This window comes from Diceros bicornis, chromosome 20 (assembly GCF_020826845.1).
Source record: "Diceros bicornis minor isolate mBicDic1 chromosome 20, mDicBic1.mat.cur, whole genome shotgun sequence".
Lineage (NCBI taxonomy): Eukaryota > Metazoa > Chordata > Mammalia > Perissodactyla > Rhinocerotidae > Diceros > Diceros bicornis.
The window spans coordinates 32,177,554-32,199,717 of record NC_080759.1 but is presented as its reverse complement, the minus strand read 5'-3'; the positions used below and the strand labels follow the sequence as shown (position 1 = coordinate 32,199,717).

The following is a 22,164-nucleotide window of genomic DNA, read 5'->3' as shown; positions in this document are numbered from 1 at the left end:
CTTAATTGCAGACTGATTTCAAATCATACTTTAACTCCAGTTAATGGAGAGTGGCTGCCTGCATTGCTAAATTGATGAGAATTCTGAAGCTACCTAACAGTTAAGTAGAAAGGGATAGCATAATCAGAAATGCCTACCAAGTGTAAAATAGTGGGGAGAGCCACCCATGCCTCATGTTTGTCATCAATGCAGGCACTGTTATTTTCATTGCTGTTTATCATGAGAGCTATTGTCTTAACTTATGGGAGCCATAGTTTCATCTTAAAGCCATGGATTCTGTTATGTCTATGCCTAAGTATATTGAAAGCTAATGTTAGTTAGAGAACCAGAGCTTCAACCCCTGCTACGAAAAAGAGAAGCTTCTCTGGGTTTTTCAGGAGAGAAACTCTTCAAGATCAGAGTAGCTTCCTGTTTTTCTTCGTTTATTTCTATACAAGTAACCTGAAAAGTCAACTCTGGGGCCACTGGTTTGAGTGATGAAAGACTCCAAGTGGTAGTTGACATAAACAACCAAATTGTCCTTATACTACAACAAAAAACAGTGTCGTGAAAATACAGTACAATACAAAATGTGAAAGTATTATGAGAACATAAGTAACAAGTATTATGCTGCTTTGAGAAAGATATACTTTTTGAAACTTAAAGTTTTACTGCATTTTAATTAAATTGGTTTCCTAAAAATTTAAAACTAAGGAAATAATTTTGTTGAAGGATGGGGGAAGGATTGAGAGGTAACTTTGAACATTGGGCCACACAGATTGGGATAGCCATAGCACAAATATAAGATCACTGGTTTGCTGGGGAAGAAGGAGGGGAGATATAAGAAGCTAAAGAGAGGGATAGGTGAAATTTGGAAAGGGAGGGTGGAAAACACCCAAGTCATATTTTACATACCTCTCTATTGAGCTCATCCCTTACTACTTCCAAGGTAATGAGAAAAATAGAGAAAGAACCAGCTAGTCATATGAATTGGGATCCCTTTAGCCTTATTGCAACACACAATGTATCATAGAAGTTGGGATTTTTTTCCTAATTTGCCATCTCATTTTTATCCAAATTGTCTAAAGTTTAATGAATGTGAAACAAATATCTCCAAGGCCTATAAAAATGACCACCAATACAACATATTGTATATACTTGCTAACAACTATAATATTTTTCAAGCATTTTCTCCTCATAGGATTGAATGCTTGAAATGGATTTCTTATGAAATTAATTAAAATTCAAAAAGACTAAGTAGGTCATATTTGAAGTCATAGAATACTACTTTCTGAACAAGCTTGCTCTTTAGCTGTCATTCCTCATATTTGGTAGTTATTTTAGTACTTGTTGAAAAAACATTTATGGGCCGGCCCCGTGGCTTAGCGGTTAAGCGCGCGCGCTCCGCTGCTGGCGGCCCGAGTTCGGATCCTGGGCGCGCACCGACGCACCGCTTCTCCGGCCATGCTGAGGCTACGTCCCACATACAGCAACTTAGAAGGATGTGCAGCTATGACATACAACTATCTAATGGGGCTTTGGGGGAAAAAAAAGAAAGAAAGAAAGAAAGAAAAGAAAAGAAAAAAAAAAAAAACTCTTAAGAGAAAACATTTAGTGAATGCTATATGTAAATGACCTGTTTGTCTGACACACACACACGCATACACACACCAACTCACATTAGTATACAAGGCAGCCCCTCACTAAGAGAATGTACTGAGGCATACCCTAATCAAAAAGGGGGAAAGTCCTACCTCTTACTTATATATTTCATAGTCAAATGTATGCCTAATTATGAAGAAAATCACTGAAGATTTAAATATATCCATTTACATGTGTCCTTTTTTATGAACTGTCTTGCTGCGCCAAGCCTGTGACCACAAAGAAGAGGAAACAAAATTATCTTTCTCTGCCATGCTGTCAGCGGATTGGAAAGAAGGGTTCAGAACCAGAAACCCAACTAAATTCTTGGATAGGAATAGCTAGGGCCGCATGTAAGGGTAAGATTAGTTAGGGTATAGACATTGATTATCCACACATAAGGACACTGGCACAAGCATAGATAGAGTACATGGGCAGTTGGCATCCTTAAATCTAAGCCAGGTAGGGGACTCAAGCAGGAGTTTTGTTTTAAGTATTTGGGTATTGATCATAGTTAGAGATTCAGAATGGAAACCAGTCGCAAGAAAGCAAGAAAGTGAAATTTAGATCACCAGACTAGAAAGTATTTCATTGTCAGCAACAAGTGGTCACTACAACAACCAGTGTATGATTCCAAGTTGTAGGACGCATCAGTTCTCTAACCTGGTCTTAACTTGGTGGTGCTACACCATAGAGCAGGTATGGTAAATATTTGTCACTTGTACTGCCCTCCAGCTCTCACTGGACAGACATTTCTAATCAGTCTTTCTTGCTGAAATATGATGCTTTGTCTCAGGGTTCACTCAGAATTATTCTCAACATAATGCTCTAGGCAGCTATTACCAGTTGATCAGAGTTGATCTGTCAGATGAAATCTGTTTGCCACTTCTGCCTAGAGGCTCCTGTCGGTACTGGTGATTTTAGCAGAATGCTTAGACCTCTGGAAGGATGAGGAAAGGATTGAAGGTAACATACATAAATATGCTTATGTAGCATGCATAAGCTTAAAAGCTTTTCTCCTTGGGTTTAAGCAAGCATATTGTTGGAGAACTGAATTCATTATTTGAGTGTTTACCGCTATACAGGTTTATTCTATCTCTGTAGGCTTGTGATATTAGGTTATCACAGTCTGTTGAATTTATAGCTAATGTGTGGGCTTAATTTGGCTGTTAATTGATGGTGTACATGGTTACCCATATTCTGTAACACTTCTCAAAAGGTTACTTTTCCTCCAAACCCCATACTCCATCAATAGTCCAAATGTTTTAAGGCGTTTCTGTGTTTCATCCAAATCCAAGATAAAGAGTGTTATACCAGCCTTAGTTAATCCAGAAGTTTAGATATTATCTTTACTGACTCACTGAATATCTTTCTTTGAAATAAGCACTGTGGTTTAATTCCCAGAACATTTCTATCTATATTTATTAGCAAACCGAGTTCATGTAAAAATCTTTAAATCTAGAAATTAATGCTAAAATAAGTGGGACCATTTCTATACTGTAATTTATATTTCTGGTTAAACAGAATGACTCAGAATTTCCGAGACCCACGCAATGAACATTTTTTTCTTCTATATGGTTCATTTTTGTAAAGTACAAGTTTTAATAGTCTTTTAAATGAGGTAAATTATTTGTCATGGGGATTTGCTTCTAGCCTCTAGGAAACGACATAAAAAAGATGATGATAAAGCTTGGGAATATGAAGAGCGTGACAGAAGAAGCTCTGGGGATCATAGGAGAAGTGGCCACTCTCATGAAGGAAGAAGGAGTTCAGGTGGTGGTCGTTATCGAACCCGAAGTCCATCAGATTCTGACATGGAAGATTATTCTCCTCCTCCCAGCCTTAGTGAGGGTAATTCATCAGTGTCAACGGATTTCTTACATAAGCCGATTTTAATTTAGGGCTTTAACTTTTAGGAATATTTGATACCATTTTATGAGTTAATTAATAACTCCTAATTTTTTAATAAAGACAAAAGTATATATTTAGTTTGGATTGGCAGTGATTAGTGTTTAAGTATTTAATTAATGTTCAGGAAGAAACTGGGAACAAAAATAGAAATATTTTAAGTTTTCATTCCTGCATTTCAGTATATCCTTTTGTTCATTTTAGTCGCTAGAAAAATGAAGAAAAAAGAAAAACAGAAGAAGAGGAAAGCTTATGAACCAAAACTAACACCTGAAGGTAACATTTTAGATTATTTGTCTGTATTTGTAGTCTTCAACTTCAGTTTTCTGCTTAGAATGTGGACATAATGTTTTTCTTTTTCCCTGTTGCAGAAATGATGGATTCTTCAACTTTTAAGAGATTCACAGCCTCAATAGAGAATATTTTGGATAATTTAGAAGATATGGATTTTACTGCATTTGGTAAAATCATTTTAACATATATTTATTTACCTATAAATATAAAATCAATTTAAAATATATTTATATATTTACCTGTGTCTAGCTTTCTGCCAGTTACTCTAGTGGATATAGAGGCATGGTCTGTGCTCTTAGGAAACATGAAATCTAGTTGTGGAGTCAAATCCAGTCTATGTTATCAAGAAACTGAAAACTTTAGTATGAAAATCAAGTATTAAATTAGTTAAGTATTGATAATGCCTTAAGAATCATGAGAGGGATAGAGTAAGATAGAGTAATTAAGGAAGTCTTTATGTAGATGAGACTTGAGCAGGCCCTGAATAAAGATGGTGCTAATATGAACAAAGATGCAGAAATAGGAGCCCATCTATCTGTTTGTTTATTCTAATAACCAATATTTATCAAATACTTACTGTTTGTCAGCAGTATGTTAAGTGCTAGAGATGCAAAGATAAATACCCCAGCCCCTGGCTTTAAGTAATTCAGAATATAATATGGGAAACAAAATAGTAAACCAATTAGAACACCATAGGATTAATGTAATATTCATATATTACTTTTACAATAATATGTAAAGATCATATCTATAAATATAAAACTGTTAGGTTTATAAAAACGCTGCTTACAGTGTTTAGAGCTACTCTCAACTATTTTATGCTACCTTCAGCTGGTACAAACACTAGTGCCTAATTTATACGAAAGCCATATGGCATACAATAATTCTGCTATGACTTCATCTATTTGAAAATGCCTTAAAAGGTATATTACCCCTTATTTTAAAAGTATTTGTTTGTTTTGTGAAAGTTACTTGATAAGTGTCATTAGTGTGTTTCCTCATTATTTGGAGTATCAGTTTCATCATTTCCGAAACTTTTCAGTTCAGTGCTGAGAAACTCTTTCATGTCATTTAAGATCCCAACAGGAAGACAGCGTTCTCAAATTAGGATAATTTGAGGAGGAGTTATTTACAAAGAAACCAATTACAAAGGTGGGGGCAGAATAGTGCCAGAACCCAGGGTTAACAGCTGTGGAACTATTACCATCCCTACACCCAAAGGAGCAAGGGTAAAGAGAAACCACCAGAACTCAAATCACTAGGGAAAAAAAAAAGTCCTCAAGTAGGCTGCCTTGAAAAAAGCAGTAACCTTTTGGTCAGAGGACATAGGCAGCCTGAGGAGACCTTGCAAGGAAGGAGTCAGGGATATAAATACCCTGAGCTTAGTCTTCTTCTCTTTGATTTTCTGACAGAGCACCCCACTGGCTGAACCCAAACAGAAGCCAGAGGGCATGGCAGACTGTTGAGATAGTCCATACAGGTCAGCCTTCTGGGACAGAAAGCTTGGTTGAGAAGGGTCAGCAGTATATCTAAAGTAGTAAAGATAAGATGTCTATCTTCATCTTCCCATTTTAGTCAGAACTCTAATTTTAATCCTTGTCATCTTTCTTTTAGGGTTTGCTTAAGGTTTACAAAGGCCTTTTAGGTTGTTATTTGTTTAGTTTGTTTATATCGGTTCTTGTGTTCAGAAATTTTATTAAAAAGTTAAGCTTACTATTTTGAGCTATTTCTTTTACCTAAACTGTTTGTGTTTGGTTTGTTTGGTTTTTCAGGTGATGATGATGAAATTCCTCAGGAACTGCTCTTAGGAAAACATCAGCTTAATGAACTCGGCAGTGAATCTGCTAAAATTAAAGCAATGGGTATAATGGATAAGGTATCTCACCAAAGTAAAAATTTATAAATTTACTTAATATCTAATGTTTTTTTGTTTTTTTGTTGTTGTTGTTGTTGTTTTGTTTTTTTGTGAGGAAGATCAGCCCTGAGCTAACGTCCATGCCAGTCCTCCTCTTTTTGCTGAGGAAGACCGGCTCTAAGCTAACATCTATTGCCAATCCTCCTCGTTTTTTTTTCCCTTTTTTTTTTCCCCCAAAGCCACAGTAGATAGTTGTACGTCATAGTTGCACATCCTTCTAGTTGCTGTGTGTGGGACACAGCCTCAGCATGGCCGGAGAAGCGGTGCATCGGTGCGCGCCCGGGATCCAAACCCGGGCCACCAGTAGCAGAGCGCGCGCACTTAACCGCTAAGCCACGGGGCCGGCCCAATATCTAATGTTTGAAATTAACCTTTCCAAGGTAAATTGCAAAGTTTAAAAGTAAATAATAATGAAAAGAAAATTCATGGTTGCCTTCTGAGAGTCTAACTGAATTATTTCTTTAAAAAACAACTTGAATCAAAGAAATATTCTGCAGTTGTTCTAAAGAAAATCGTATTATTGCATTGAAAGGCATGGGCCTAGATTTTTTCACTTTTTAAATTTTTTCATTGTCTCAAATGTTTAGATTATTTAAATGCAGAAATACACTAAATTTTTGTTTAATATTTGCTTTAGTAATTTACAGTGGCTAAAGAGTAAATCTATGGTTTCAACACGTTAATTGTTAATAAGTACAATAATAGCCTCATTGCTGTGGCTTTATAACTGCTGTGAATTGTCTTTCCTGTGAGCTCTCTGTTGCTAAGTAGTTTTCATTGCAGACTAGCAGAATATTTTTTCATTGATAATAACTTCAAACAGTAGTGACAGCATCGGGGGGGTGGCTTCTCATAATCTTTATGAGCCACTATTCACCCACTAAACTACTGCATGATTGCTACGCAAATACAATTTCAAGACAGTCCTCTCTCCTCCTCTTCTAATGAGGCTCCCTCTTATACAGAATTATCTACTCTAAGTCTTAAATTTCCTAGTCTGTAATGTAGAGATTATGATTTGTTCTTCAGGAATAGCAAAATGGGGGGCCGGCCGGTGGTGCAAGCGGTTAAGTGTGCGTGTTCCGCTGCAGCGGCCCAGGGTTTGCCTGTTCGGATCCCAGGCGCACACCAACACACTGCTTGGCAAGCCATGCTGTGGTGGCGTCCCACATAAAGTAGAGGAAGATGGGCATGGATGTTAGCTCAGGGCCAGTCTTCCTCAGCGAAAAAAAGAGGAGGATTGGCAGATGTTAGCACAGGGCTAATCTCCTCACAAAAAAAAAAAAAAGAATAGCAAAAGAGGGGCCGGCCCAGTGGTGGAAGCAGTTATGTGCGTGCGCTCCGCTGCAACAGCCCGGGGTTCACGGGTCGGTTTCCAGGCGTGCACCTATGCACCGCTTGTCAAGCCATGCTGTGGCGGCATCCCAGATAAAGTGGAGGAAGATGGGCATGGATGTTAGCCCAGGGCCAGTCTTCCTCAGCAAAAAGAGGAGGATTGGCAGATGTTAGCTCAGGGCTGATCTTCCTCACAGAAAAAAAAAGCAAAAGAATAAGTAATAATAAATAAATAATAAAAGATTATGTTTACCTATAGAGTTTATTCTAAACAAGTTAAATTTATTTAGTTTTTTCAATTTGATGATTTTAAAGTAGACTAGAAAATGTTTTGATGTTTTTACAATGTTAAAATACAATCAGCCATTCATTTTTTCTTCATTTATACATTGCCTGTATTCCAAGCAATTTCATGATTCTGTTATTCAAAACACTACCTTGCATTTTAAGATACCTGCTGAATAACATTGTAGTGTGGAAGCCGTGTTATAATTAAATTAGCAGATGAAATCTTTAGAGAGAGAATGTGTGTATATGTTCATATGTATGTCCAGTGTCACTGCCATAAGAGCAGGGGCCCAAGCATTAGAACAAATTCTTTCTTGACTAGCTATATGGTAATAATTGAGTTAGTAACACGCATATGTGCCCATTCTGTGTTTGCTCTTGTGTCTTTCAGAATCAAGTGATTAATTCTCTACATAATTCAGATTTGAGTAAAAGATCTAAGTGGGAAAGATTTTTTTCTCCACTCTTCAAGAGGGTGGTAATGTTATGTATTCCATAGCCCAGAGAGGATAATTGTACAGAATGCTTCTTAAGTAATTTATCACTTTTACCAATGATTGATAAAAGAATTTATGTTGCTATTTTAGCTTTCCACTGACAAAACTGTGAAAGTCCTAAATATCTTGGAGAAGAATATTCAAGATGGGTCAAAGCTTTCCACTTTGTTAAATCATGTAAGTTTAAGATCCATGTTGTTAATTTTACCCTTACTATTGTTAAGATATAAATTTTTACATAAGGAACTTTGAACTATAGGGAAAATTCCAAATTTCACTAATTTGAGTTTGTTATCACCATTTACTAGTTACATTCATTAGCATTGCTGCTATAATTGCACTTTCAGTAATTCAAAATTAACGTTACACGTTGTCAAATCACAACTTTGACAAAAAGGAAGAATAATAACAGATGTAAATTTTTTTCAGTTTAAGGGACTGTTCTTTAATCTCACAATATGCTCTTCCTTGTGTAACTGTGTAAATATGTTTAAAATGTCCTTTCATTTATGAAATGATAATAGGTAGTAATTCTTTTTCTCAACCTTCCCTGGAGAAATAGTTTGAAACCTTATGCTGATTGTCTGATGTATCCTAAAACATTTATCTTTATATACCATTTCTATACCTAGCTCAAATGTTGAGAGGATTAAATAAATTAATTCATGTAAAGTGCTTAACAGTGTCTGCCATGTTGTAAGTTCTCAATAAATGTTAACTGCAACTGTTATTACATTTTAGTATGTTTATATCAAAAACAGTAGCAACATGATATAATGGTTTCTGAACTGATTAAAGTAAATTGCCTGGGACCTACCTTCCTAGGCTTGTAGCAGACTTTCAAAATCATATGTACATTCAAATTGATCTTGATATCTCTGTCATTGATGAATACAAACACTAATGCTTATAGACATTCAATATAAGAGATTAGAATTTGGGAAGGTTTTGAGCTAATGAATTTTCTTTATTTTTAAAGGCTGATTACCAAAGTAATATATTTATTATAGAAAATTTCCAAAACACAAAAAGGTTCATATTCTCATCCAGCAATAACCACTATTAACACTTTTGATATGTATACCTCCATTCATATATATACATACATACTACATATAATTAAATAATTTAAATGCAGTAGATTTTATTGCATGAGGAAAATGTTCTTGATGTTTGCAGAAGCCACAGGATTGCTAAATGATCTACATGGAATAAAAAATGTAGGAAAATAATCGCAAGTGGTATTTCTATGACTTTTAAATATATCCATATTTTTCCAATACGCTCTTTAAATTAGTTTTTGAATCATAGAAACAGCTTAGAGAAACCTATAGTGGCAATCTACTCCATCTTTAGTCTACAAGTTTTGTTTAAAACACTTTGGCAAGAAATTGTGATAAATATTACCAAGAATCTAGAGTTCTAGAGAGCTGGCTGGCTCAGTCTTAATGAAATTATTTTCATTCCTGAAAACCTTAGCACTATTTAATGTGTTGTAAATAGCCTTAACATTTGGTATGAATGATGAACCTCCTTAACTGACTCTTCCAAACAGTGATTTTAATATCAAAGAAAAGCTACTTTATCTTACTTTTTAAAGTAGGTATGTAAACAGTAAAATAAAGGAAAGCTCAAGAGTTAGGAAGATTCAAGTGAGTTTTTAGGCATTAGTGATTGGAAAGCCCCTCTCTGCTTTATGTATATTATGCTTTTATTTTTTCCTTTTACCAATGTGTAAGCTTTGAATAGCAAATATAGGAGTGTATTCTTAGAATGTAAGGTTGATACTTCATAACTAAGGATGTGATAGAAGGATTTTCACTGTAAACTGAAAATTAAAAGCACTTCTTCCCAATTGTAATGCATTTTGCTGATGTGTAAAGTGCAGTCTTCTGTCAGTTGTTGAATTATCCATTTTAGAAAATAAATTATATTTTCAGTGGTCTGCATAATCACCACTTTTAAATCTCAGTTTCAAAAATACAATATTATTGAAAAACAGGTATTAGGAATGCATGAGTAACACTTTGCTACTTTTAAATAAGGCTCTACTTTTGTTGTTGTTAATTTTTGCTTTGTTCTTACAACAGCAAGCAGAACTTATACAGTTTTTTGACTATCATAATATTTATATCCCAAACACAAAATTATTTATATGCAATTATAGTCTTTAGCTAAAATCTTAAATTTGGATAAAGTACACAGAAGATACAGGTAACTATGTTTGTCGTTGGAGTGTCATCTAGTGGTGAAATTAGGAGATAGAATATATTATGTTTGAAAACATTGAAACAAAAATCTATTGTTTCAATACAAATATCAGTATTGGTACTTCATTCCTGATATGTTTTAAAGAATGTACATACATCAAAATTCTTACCATTGTTTTCCACCGGTGAAAATCAAATATATCATGATTTCTTTTTTATATTTTAACCTGTAAATGTATTTATTTTCATTTCATTAATGATACACTGTTTTATAGAATAACGATACTGAAGAAGAAGAAAGGTTATGGAGAGACCTTATTATGGAGAGAGTTACAAAATCAGCAGATGCGTGTCTTACAACTATCAACATTATGACATCCCCTAATATGCCAAAAGCTGTATATATTGAGGATGTAATTGAAAGAGTTATACAGTACACTAAATTTCATTTGCAGAATACCCTTTATCCTCAGTATGATCCTGTTTACAGATTAGATCCTCATGGAGGTTAGTTTGCCCTTTTATGTTGATAGTTTTTGAGTATATCAAAATTACCTGTTACATAATTTTACCATATTGGATGGGTCAGAATGTAATGACTTAAAATGGCACCAAAATTATTAGAATATATAAATTGTAATAAACACTGGCTTTGATTTGACTAGAATGTAGAACTTCTAGTTAATCTAGTACTTGTTCAATTATAATTTCTTTAGCAACTATTTACATATAATAGAAGTAATTTCTACTGGTCAGGGAAAATCCCAGATAATATTAGCTTCTGATTCCATTTATCACTTCCTCCTAATTTTACCCAAAATATTAGTTATCTACAAAATGGTTTGATTTAAGATGTATATTCTTTTTCTTATTTATAACCTTTATAAATGAGCGATGAAGTAGTTAACATGTATACATTTGAAGAGAGGAGGATAAACTTGGTTCATGAAGAAACCTATTGTTTAATAATTGCAAGTTAATTTAAAGGGAAATATAATCTTACTATGTTGCTCCAATGGAAAAAAAATAGAAATAAAGATAAATTAATATTTTAGATGTAAGAATTTAATAGCCACTGAAATGTGCCATAGATTATCTGTTAAAAGAATATTTATTTTCTAAGTATCCCTAGAGAATAATTTTCTCTTTTAGTAAATAACCAGCTTTATTTGCCAGGTTGTATTTTCATGTAGCAAAAAAAAAAGTATGTTCTCTTAATTCAGAAAACAGTTTTATTGCCTTTTATTAAAAATTACTGAAAGTTGATATATTCCTTCTTTTTGAATTTTATTTTGTTTTAGGAGGCTTATTAAGTTCAAAGGCAAAACGGGCTAAATGTTCTACCCATAAGCAGAGAGTAATAGTAATGCTTTATAATAAAGTTTGTGACATTGTTAGCAGCTTATCAGAATTGCTAGAGATACAACTTCTTACAGACACAACAATCCTTCAGGTAAGTTTTTTTGAAGTATTCTGTATATTTCTAGACCAAACAATTTAGGAATAGAGGGTCCATTTGAGTTCAGTGTAACCTTGCTCACTCAATGATGCTAGCACAATGTTAATTTTTTCCATTCAGAGTGTTATATTTAAATTAAAGAAATAAAAGTTCAGGAAAGTTTTAAAAAGAAACATTTTTGGCAGAAGACAGATGCATGTAGTATAAATTCTAAACTCTAAATTCTCTGAAAGATAAATTATCATTTCCTTTAAAATATGTCAGGGGCCGGCCCGGTGGCGCAAGCGGTTAAGTGCGCGCGCTCCACTGCGGCGGCCCAGGGTTTGCTGGTTCGGATCCCGGGTCTGCACCGACGCACTGCTTGGCAAGCCATGCTGTGGCGGGGTCCCATATAAAGTGGAGGAAGATGGGCACGGATGTTAGCCGAGGACCAGTCTTTCCTGGGAAAAAAAGAGGAGGACTGGCAGATGTTAACACAGGGCTGATCTCCTCACACACAAAAAAAATATGTCAGGATATTTTCATCCAGAACAGCAAAATATTTTCAGTTTTCTGTATATTCCTGTGACATTTATCAGTCCAAAAGGTGAAGATTGAAGAATGGCAGCTATGAAGGAAGGTATGTGCTGATGTGTTTGAGGATGAAAGGGAACAGAAAAAGAGCTGGATGCTTGTTGATGAGGGAAAAGAAAGTGCCCTCTCAGTGTTTTCCAGTAGATTTATGAATGCTTTGAAATTTATTAAGGTAGAATGTTAGTGAAATCAACTAGAGATGTGTACAAATTACTCTCTTTTTGTGTTTGTACAGGTATCATCAATGGGAATAACACCATTTTTTGTGGAAAATGTCAGTGAACTACAATTGTGTGCCATTAAGTTAGTCACTGCAGTAAGTAAAATCAATTGGTATTTTTGGTTATCCTCCAGAAAAATAATATTGATATCGTTTAATCCAAACTTGCAAAAGTTAATGCAGATTCAAGTTTTCCATAGATGCATTTTAACATGGACTATTTTAGTGTGCCTTAGATTTTAAACATTTCTAAATATTTAAAAATATTTCAGTTAATAATTTATTATTATTTGCAATAAAATCAGAATTGTTTTAAAATCATTTAAATCTTGTCTTACTTTCTGTACCCAATCTTACTTTCCATACCCACGATATCATACTCCTCTAAATGAAACCAGTGTACTCTGACTTCTACAAGAATGTTAGGGTTAATGATAGAAAAGTTGAGCAGATTTTCTAAGTCATTGCCGTTGAAAACATTTTCATTCTAAATGGCAGATGATATTTTTTATTACATGATATAGTATTTTTGTTTTGTTTTCAAATAATTATAACAAACTTAATTTGGAATCTTATAATTATTAAACAGGTATTCTCAAGATATGAAAAACATAGGCAGTTGATTTTGGAAGAAATTTTTACTTCACTTGCAAGATTACCAACCAGCAAGAGGAGTTTAAGGAACTTCAGGTAACTAATTATAGCAAAGGCCGAGTATAATGAAGAACTTCATTATATTGTAGCCAACATATATTTATTTTTCATCCTTTCTGTCTGATTTTTATTTAAATGATCAAATAAAAGAGAGGCAGTTCAGTCAGAACAGCATGAAGAATAGCTTAGATGTGTGAAATAACAATGCACATTTGGAGAACTTAAAGAAGTTCAGTGATTCTCAAGTATAAAGATCTATGGCAAGGTTTTTCATTCTTGGCGCTATTGACATTTTGGGCCAGATAATACTTTGTTGTGCAGGGCTGTCCTGTACATTATAAGATGCTTAGCAGCATCCCTAACCTCTACGTACTAGATGCCAAGAGAAACCCCCCCCTTCCAATTGTGACAACCAAAATTTTCTCAAGACACTGGCAGATGTCCCCTGAGGGGCAAAATCATCCCCAGTTAAGAACCACTGGTCTAAGAGAAGAGCAATAGGAAATATGGCTCAAGAGAGTCAGAGGCAGTTCAAAGATTTTATAAGCCATACTGAGGAACTTGGACTTAATCCTTTATATAATACAAAGTCATTAAATATTTTTAAAAGAGAGCTGAAAGATTACTCTAATAGCGGTATAGAGAATAAACATGAAGATTAAATGCTTTTAAATCACTAAGCACAGAGTAACTAAAGAATGTTATTCGCTGCTGTGGTCAGGATTGTTGTCCTTGTTGTCATAGGTAATCATCATCATTGTCATTACTATCATTATAATATTCTTGAAGGATTAAATGTGTTAACCTGACGTATAGGATGATAATTAGATTGCTTTGAAGGCTGTCATTTGTAAAATGATTGTTTTTATCTTAATTTTTTGGACTAATTATATATTAATAAACATCTATTATCTATTAAACCTGAAGAAAAGCCATCAGCATATGAAAGATTTCTTACATTTTTAGAATATTCTTACAACAAAAGATTTAGAATTTGATTTTTCATATTCTGTGCTACTGACCTCATACTTTAGCTGACTGTGTAGCAGATTTTAGTAAGAAAATGAATACCAGGGCCGGCCCCGTGGCTTAGCGGTTAAGTGCTCGCGCTCCACTGCTGGCGGCCCGGGTTCGGATCCCGGGCGCACACCAACGCACTGTTTGTCCGGCCATGCTGACGCCGCATCCCACATACAGCAACTAGAAGGGTGTGCAGCTATGACATACAACTATCTACTGGGGCTTTGGGGGGAAAAAGGAAAGAAAGAAAGAAAATGAATACCAGAGTGCGTGGGCATTTGGAAATCTTGAAGACTTCTCATTTTAAAAATCATTTCAAGAAATATTGGATATTTTTCATTATAAATTTTTATCTGCAGTGCATATACAGTATAGAAATTTGTATTAAATATTGCATTTTTCCTTTGGCTATTTAAATTTTTCCTTTGGCTATTTAATTATCTAAGTATGCATAGGCATTTAGTTGGTATTTTTCCTAATTAATTTAAAATAATTAGAGGGGCCGGGCCCGGTGGCACAAGCGGTTGAGTGCGCGCGCTCCAATTCAGCAGCCCGGGGTTCACGGGTTAGGATCCTGGGCACGCACCCACGCGCTGCTTGGTAGGCCATGCTGTGGTGTCGTCCTATGTGGCGTAGAGGAAGATGGGCACGGATGTTAGCTCAGGGCCACTCTTCCTCAAGAAAAAAGGGGAGGATTGGCATTGGATGTTAGCTCAGGGCTAGTCCTCCTCACAAAAAAAAAAAAAAAATTAGACATAAGAACACTATTATACGCACTAAAGGTAATACTTAGAAATATTGGTAAAGAAAGCATCCTGAAACTTGCAGATGATAGATGACATGTAAAATGAAATTCTCTTCATACTCTATAATTTAAATATTTTCCTCATTAAAGGTTAAACAGTAGTGATATGGATGGAGAGCCTATGTATATTCAGATGGTTACAGCACTAGTTTTACAACTAATTCAGTGTGTAGTACACTTACCGTCATCAGAGAAGGACTCTAATTCAGAAGAGGACTCAAATAAAAAAGTAAGGAATCTTTTTATAAGTTTTATAACTTTGTAGTTTTATAGAAAGAAGCACCTATATTCTCTGCCATTCTTATAAAACTGAAGTTCTTAATTAGGGTTTCTTGGTTAGGCTTTAGGATCCTTATAGAGCACTAGACTAGGTTTTATGGGAGCCTTTGAGTTCTGATTCTGACTATTATATCTACCAGTCATGAAACATGCAAATCATTTTAATCTGAGTTTGTTTCTTCAGCTATAAAATGGGGATGATAATATCTAACAAGGCTACCATGCCAAGTTGTAAGACTCAAATGACATATTGAATGTGAAAGTGAATATTATAATTATAATATGTAATATCTATACTAATGCATAACGTATAATTAATGTGGAGTTCATGTAGAAGATGAATTTATGCCCTCACTGTTGAATAACTCGTAACTAAGGTTTCCTTTTGGTTTTGTAGCTTTTACCTATCAGTGCTAATAATTTTTCCAAGTTCTATAGTATTACCTCAAAAAATTTCAAAAGAGGGCCAGCCCGGTGGCATAGCAGTTAAGTTCGCATGTTCTGCTTTGGTGGCCCGGGGTTCACCGTTTGGTTTCTGGGCACAGAACTACTCACTGCTCATCAAGCCGTGCTGAGGAAGCATCCCACATCGAGGAACTAGAAGGACCTACAACTAGGATATGCAACTATGTAGTGGGACTTTGGGGAGAAAAAAGAAAAAGAGGAAGATTGGCAACAGATGTTAGCTCAGGGCCAGTCTTCCTCAAAAAAAAAAAAAAAAAACGGCGCGCTGCCAGTTCAGACTGAGCACTTTAAAAAAAAAGTTCAAAAGAAATAGAAATAATTTTGTTTCTCTATTCTGTTATAGCCAGATATATGTGTGTGTAATAAGAAATGTATAATTAAGTAAAAAATGCATATCAAAAAAGCTGAGGTCTCTGTTGTTTCTCCCCCTTTCCATTGTTCTCTCTCCAATCTTTCCTTTCTTACCACTGGTGACCAGTATCATGAGAATGTTTATCTTCTTCCATTTATCTACCTAAATTTGATATAGAATTGGTTTTTGTAATTTACGTAAATTATATAGTGACATATTTACAGCTAATTTTTTTCACTGGACGTTATTTTTAATACATATAACTAATACCTCATCTTTTTGAATTGGGTTAAACACATCATATAACTATATCACAATTTAAAGCAAGAGTTTCTCTAGATATACTTAGAAGTAGAATATTAAATCACACTGTACGTGCATTTTTAATTTTATGGAACTTGTCAGTTCCCTTAATAAAGTGGTATTCTAGTTTACATTCTTATTTTTTTTATTTTACCTAGTCTGGTCAGTGTGAAATGATACCATGTTTTATTTTGCATTTTCCTGGTGACTAGTGAGGGTTTTCATATATTTATTTGCCATATTTATTTATTTATTATTTCCACAACTTTGGATTGACTATTTATATCCTAGTCTTTAAATTTCTAACAAAGGAGTTGAATTTTCTTTTGTATTATATTCCAGGGTTTAATAAACTTTGAGCTTAGAATGTTTTTTTCTAAATTCTTTTTGTGTTTTCAATCAATTTCTTCTTGTTCTGACCTAGATCATGATAAGCAATTATTGATATTGCATTTGTTAACCACATTTGTCACTCTTACGTATTTTAGTAAATTAAAATGAACTCTATCGATATTTTTATTTAGTTGTTTTTATAAAGTATTGAAATATGTTTAGTATGTTAATTATAGCTTCTCTCTTTATATATAAAAGAATAGTTAAGCGTTTTAGTTTTTAAATTTATTACCCCTATTTAGTAGTGACATGGCAATAGCAACTGAACTAACTTGCTTGTTGGTTACTTCTTACATCTGTATAAATTTATTTTTCTCAATCTAGGTTGATCAAGACGTTGTCATTACCAACTCTTATGAAACAGCCATGCGAACAGCCCAAAACTTCCTTTCCATCTTTCTTAAAAAGTGAGTAAAATTAACATAATCTGATTTTCATTTTCCCCAATATAGAGAATAGTTCATTTATTTTAAGTAAAAGATTAATCCAATTCCTGCTGTGATCTGAACCTTGAATATGTGTCCCCGGCCCTTGATTTCCTGATCTTTAAAATGAGGCAATTAGAATATTAAAAATCTAAAATTTTATGAACTTGCTTATATGTTGGGCTCCAAAAGTAAAGTTTAGATTATAGATTGCAATTCTGTCATTTTTTTTTTCCAATATATTTTTGGACATTCTAATGGAATAGGAAAATTTGTGGGGAGAGGTTTACTTAGTCTTCATAAGAATTTATGGTAATGTCGTAGAAAAACAGTCATCATTTTTAAAAATGTGTTATACTTGCCAGGCAGTAATATTAGTCAATAAATGAATTCCCTATAGTAGAGGAAAAGATGAAGTTTGAGAAGTAAATTCATTTTAAACCATATTTTATTTATTGTACTCTCTTAAAACTTATTAGATGTAGTGAAAACTTAATTAACAAAGTTTCAGTCATATTGATGAGCATGTCACCTAAATTAATAGCGTTTTCATTATCTTTGAACAGATGTGGTAGTAAGCAAGGTGAAGAAGATTACAGACCACTCTTTGAAAATTTTGTTCAAGACCTTCTTTCAACAGTCAATAAGCCTGAATGGCCAGCTGCTGAACTACTCCTTAGTTTGTTAGGGAGACTGTTGGTAAGAGTATAGCATTTAAAGATTATTAGATTACTAGAAGACAACATAATGAGGATATACTCTGATTCACAGATGATGAATTCTTTAAAAATGTGTAAGGAAATACGACCATTGCATCTCTATTTTTGCATGTGCATAACTGTAACACAGTATCGTCCGTACCTTGTAGAAAACTTTGAAATGTTGTAACTTTTGTGACTTCCATTTCATTACATAAGATAACAGTGTTTAAAAACTTTTTTTTTTGGTTTGGAAGTATTGTTAGTGAAAAGCATCTCAACACTGAGTCATAAGTTATTATAGTTAATTCATTTCAGAGCATGAAACTGATTAATGTGACTTTGTTGTTTTTAAGAGTATTTCTAAAAACATGATACTTTTTAGTCCTCATGTAATACAATAGGGAAATGCAAAGAAATATTGTGATTTCTCTTTTTATTTTTAAACTGCATTTGGACTTCTGCAATACAAATCATAAGAAAGCTTTTTGAGACCTTACTGTGAACTGGAAAGTACATTAATACTATTTTGAAATCAAGATAATTAATGTTTCATAGGCATCAGAATTCCATCCTAAGAAATTCTTACTGAGTATTTTCCCATTTTTAACAAATAAACAATTGAGCCTACATTTAAAGAAAGTGACTGTGTTCTTAGGGAGGTTTAATCTGTGATTTTTTTTTTTTAATGAAAATGTTCAGACTCCAGAAGCTCAAAAGGCAATCACTTTATGGAACAATATCACAAGAAAAAACAAGTTTAAATTTCAAATAATATAACATAGATTTGGAATTCATATAATAAGTTGCTATTAAAAATGTATTGTTATAAATTTATTAAATAAAAATTATTTTGATGTTTAGGTTCATCAATTCAGTAACAAGTCAACAGAGATGGCTTTAAGAGTAGCGTCTCTTGATTACCTTGGAACTGTTGCTGCACGACTAAGGAAAGATGCCGTTACAAGCAAAATGGATCAAGGGTCTATAGAACGAATTTTAAAACAGGTATTGAGATAAAGGATTAAAATTATGGGGTAAATAACAGGTAAACACTTTCTTTAGGTATTCTTATATTAGTCTTGCATTTCATTTTATAGATTCAAAATAAAATTTATACTTCTAAAAGTGGACTTTTCAAAAGCCCTGCAGAGAAAGTTAATACCTTAGGGTGAATTATACTGTCTAACAGGAATTGTGTGTGTGTGTGTGTGTGTGTGTGTGTAACACTGGCCATGAGCTAACATCCATTAGCAATCTGCCTCTTTTTTGCTGAGCAAGATTGGCCCTGAGCCAACATCTGTGCCCATCCTCCTCTGTTTTGTATGTGTGATTCCACCACAACATGGCTTGATGAGTGGTGTGTAGGTCTGCACCCGGGATCCGAACCTCTGAACCCCAGCCCGCCGAAGCAGAGCGCATGAACTTACCCTCTGTGCCACCAGGCTGGCCCCAGGAACTTTCAAATGATTTATATAAATCCTTAGTTTACTTTCTTTTTGCATACTTTTGTTATACATAGCTATTTTCTATTTAGTTTAACCTAAGTTTTATTTAAATCTTTAGTTTACTGAGATAATGGTTTAGCATACCCAAATTGTTTTGTACCTTTGAATGTTGTGTGTCTCTTTCTATTGCGGAAGGGTGAGGAGGGCTTTTCATTTTATTATATTAGAGAGTTTTCATGGGAAAAAGTGTTTTATTTCTTCAGTTATTCTTTTTTTTTTTAAGTATGGTTGAGGTGGTAGTAATACTGAAAGTTAACTTAAGAAAATTGGTACAAAAATGATCTCTAATCCTACTGTATACAACTGTTATTTTCTTTCTATTCTTTTTCTTATGTCCTTTACCATATCCATGCTGGCCATTAGAAATGCCTTAAATTTTTTTTCTGCTATACTTTTTGTTTGTTTGTTGGTTGGTTGGGTTTTTTTTTCTAGCACAGTGTAAAAAAAATTTTTTTTCAGGTTGTACTTTGTTATTTTGAAATAATTTTAAACTTGCAGAAAGGTTATGCGAATAGTACAAAGAGCTGTCATAAACCTTTCACCCAAATTCCTTAATTGTTGACAATTTACAACATTTGCTTTATCATTCTTTTTCAAAATATATATGCATGAGTATCTGTATATGCTTTTTTTCTTTCCCTGAACCATTTGAGCAGACGTGATGCCCCCATTAACCCTGAATTCCAAAGTGTGATTCCCTGGACAAGTAGCACCAATGTTACCATCACCTTAGGAACTTGTTAGAAATGCAGATTCTCAGGACTCTCTCTGGACCTACCCAATCATAGACTCTGGGGATAGGGACCAGCAGTCTGTGTTTTAACAAACCCTAATGAATGCTGAAGGTAGAGAACCACTGCTTACTGTGTCTTTTCTACGAACAAAAACTCTCACTTAAATATCCACAGTAAAACTATCAAAAGCAAGAAATTACCATTAATATAATACCACCATTTAATATATTACTGCCATTCCTATTCTGTTTAATAGGTTATAATTTGTTGCTTTCATTTTTTTTTTTTATTTTTTTTTATTGATGTTTTAATGGTTTCTAACATTGTGAAATTTTGGGTTGTACATTTTTGTTTGTCCATCACCCCATATATGACTCCCTTCACCCCTTGTGCCCACCCCCCACCCCCACTGCCCGGGTAACCACAGTCCGGTTTTCTCTGTCCATGTGTTGGTTTATATTCCACATATGAGTGAGATCATACAGTGTTTGTCTTTCTCTTTCTGGCTTATTTCACTTAACATAATACGCTCCAGGCCCATCCATGTTGTTGCAAATGGGACGATTTTGTCTATTTTTATGGCTGAGTAGTATTCCATTGTATATATATACCACATTTTCTTAATCCAATCGTCAGTCGAGGGACACTTAGGTTGCTTCCACTTCTTGGCTATGGTGAATAATGCTGCAATGAACATAGGGGTGCATAAGCCTCTTTGGATTGTTGATTTCAGGTGCGTTGGATAGATTCCCAGTAGTGGGATGGCTGGATCATAGGGCATCTCTATTTTTAATTCTTTGAGGAATCTCCATACCGTTTTCCATAGAGGCTGCACCAATTTGCATTCCCACCAGCTGTGTATGAGGGTTCCTTTTTCTCCACATCCTCTCCAACATTTGTTGTTTTTTGTCTTGGTGATTATAGCCATTCTAACGGGCGTGAGGTGGTATCTTAGTGTTGTTTTGATTTGCATTTCCCTGATGATTAGTGATGTTGAGCATCTTTTCATGTGCCTATTGGCCATCTGTATATCTTCCTTGGAGAAGTGTCTGTTCATTTCTTCTGCCCATTTTTTGATCGGGTTGTTTGTTTTTTTGTTGTTCAATTGTGTGAGTTCTTTATATATTATGGAGATCAACCCCTTGTCAGATGTATGTTTTGCAAATATTCTCTCCCAGCTGGTTGGTTGGTTGTTCATCTTGATTCTGATTTCATTTGTCTTATAAAAGCTCTTTAGTCTGATAAAGTCCCACTTGTTTATTTTTTCTTTAGTTTCCCTAGTCTGGGTAGGCATGTCATCCGAAAAGATTCCTTTAAACCCAATGTCAAATAGTGTGTTGCCTATATTTTCTTCTATGAGTTTTATAGTTTCAGGTCTCACCTTCAGGTCTTTGATCCATTTTGAGTTAATTTTTGTGAATGGCGATAGCACATGGTCCACTTTCATTCTTTTGCATGTGGATGTCCAGTTTTCCCAACACCATTTATTGAAGAGACTTTCCTTTCTCCATTGCATGTCCTTAGCACCTTTGTTGAAAATTAGCTGTCCGTATATGTGTGGTTTTATTTCTGGGCTTTCAATTCTGTTCCATTGATCTGTGTGTCTGTTTTTGTACCAGTACCATGCTGTTTTGATTACTATTGCTTTGTAGTATGTTTTGAAGTCAGGAATTGTGATGCCTCCTGCTTTGTTCTTTTTCTTTAGGATTTCTTTAGCTATTCGGGGTCTTTTGTTGCCCCATATAAATTTTAGTATTCTTTTTTCTATTTCTGTGAAGAATGTCATTGGGATTCTGATTGGGATTGCATTGAATCTGTAGATTGCTTTAGGTAATATAGACATTTTAACTAGGTTTATTCTTCCAATCCACGTGCATGGGATATCTTTCCATTTCTTTATGTCATCGTAGATTTCCCTCAATAATGTCTTGTAGTTCTCATTGTATAGGTCCTTCACCTCCTTGCTAAGATTTTTTCCTAGGTATTTTATTCTTTTTGATGCAATCGTAAATGGTATTATCTTTTTGAGCTCTCTTTCTGTTAGTTCATTATTAGCATATAGAAATGCAACTGATTTTTGTAGATTGATTTTGTACCCTGCAACTTTGCTGTAGTTGTTGATTGTTTCTAACAGTTTTCCAACAGATTCTTTAGGGTTTTCTATATATACAATCATGTCATCTGCAAATAGTGAGAGTTTCACTTCTTC

At 34.3% G+C, this 22,164-nt stretch overlaps 1 protein-coding gene across 3 annotated transcripts in view; it reads left to right on the top strand.

Moving 5' to 3' along the window:
- The window catches only part of NIPBL (NIPBL cohesin loading factor), a 197,428-nt gene that overhangs the window by 125,411 nt on the left and 49,853 nt on the right, over positions 1–22,164 (top strand). For all 3 annotated transcript variants that reach the window (XM_058564215.1, XM_058564214.1, XM_058564216.1), the window contains exons 12-24: positions 3,274–3,471; positions 3,733–3,804; positions 3,900–3,989; positions 5,595–5,698; positions 7,948–8,034; positions 10,343–10,574; positions 11,369–11,520; positions 12,335–12,415; positions 12,909–13,009; positions 14,889–15,027; positions 16,915–16,997; positions 17,582–17,714; positions 18,578–18,721. In XM_058564215.1, coding sequence (XP_058420198.1) covers positions 3,274–3,471; positions 3,733–3,804; positions 3,900–3,989; positions 5,595–5,698; positions 7,948–8,034; positions 10,343–10,574; positions 11,369–11,520; positions 12,335–12,415; positions 12,909–13,009; positions 14,889–15,027; positions 16,915–16,997; positions 17,582–17,714; positions 18,578–18,721 — 1,616 coding nt within the window. The remainder of the gene's footprint in view (positions 1–3,273; positions 3,472–3,732; positions 3,805–3,899; positions 3,990–5,594; positions 5,699–7,947; positions 8,035–10,342; positions 10,575–11,368; positions 11,521–12,334; positions 12,416–12,908; positions 13,010–14,888; positions 15,028–16,914; positions 16,998–17,581; positions 17,715–18,577; positions 18,722–22,164) is intronic.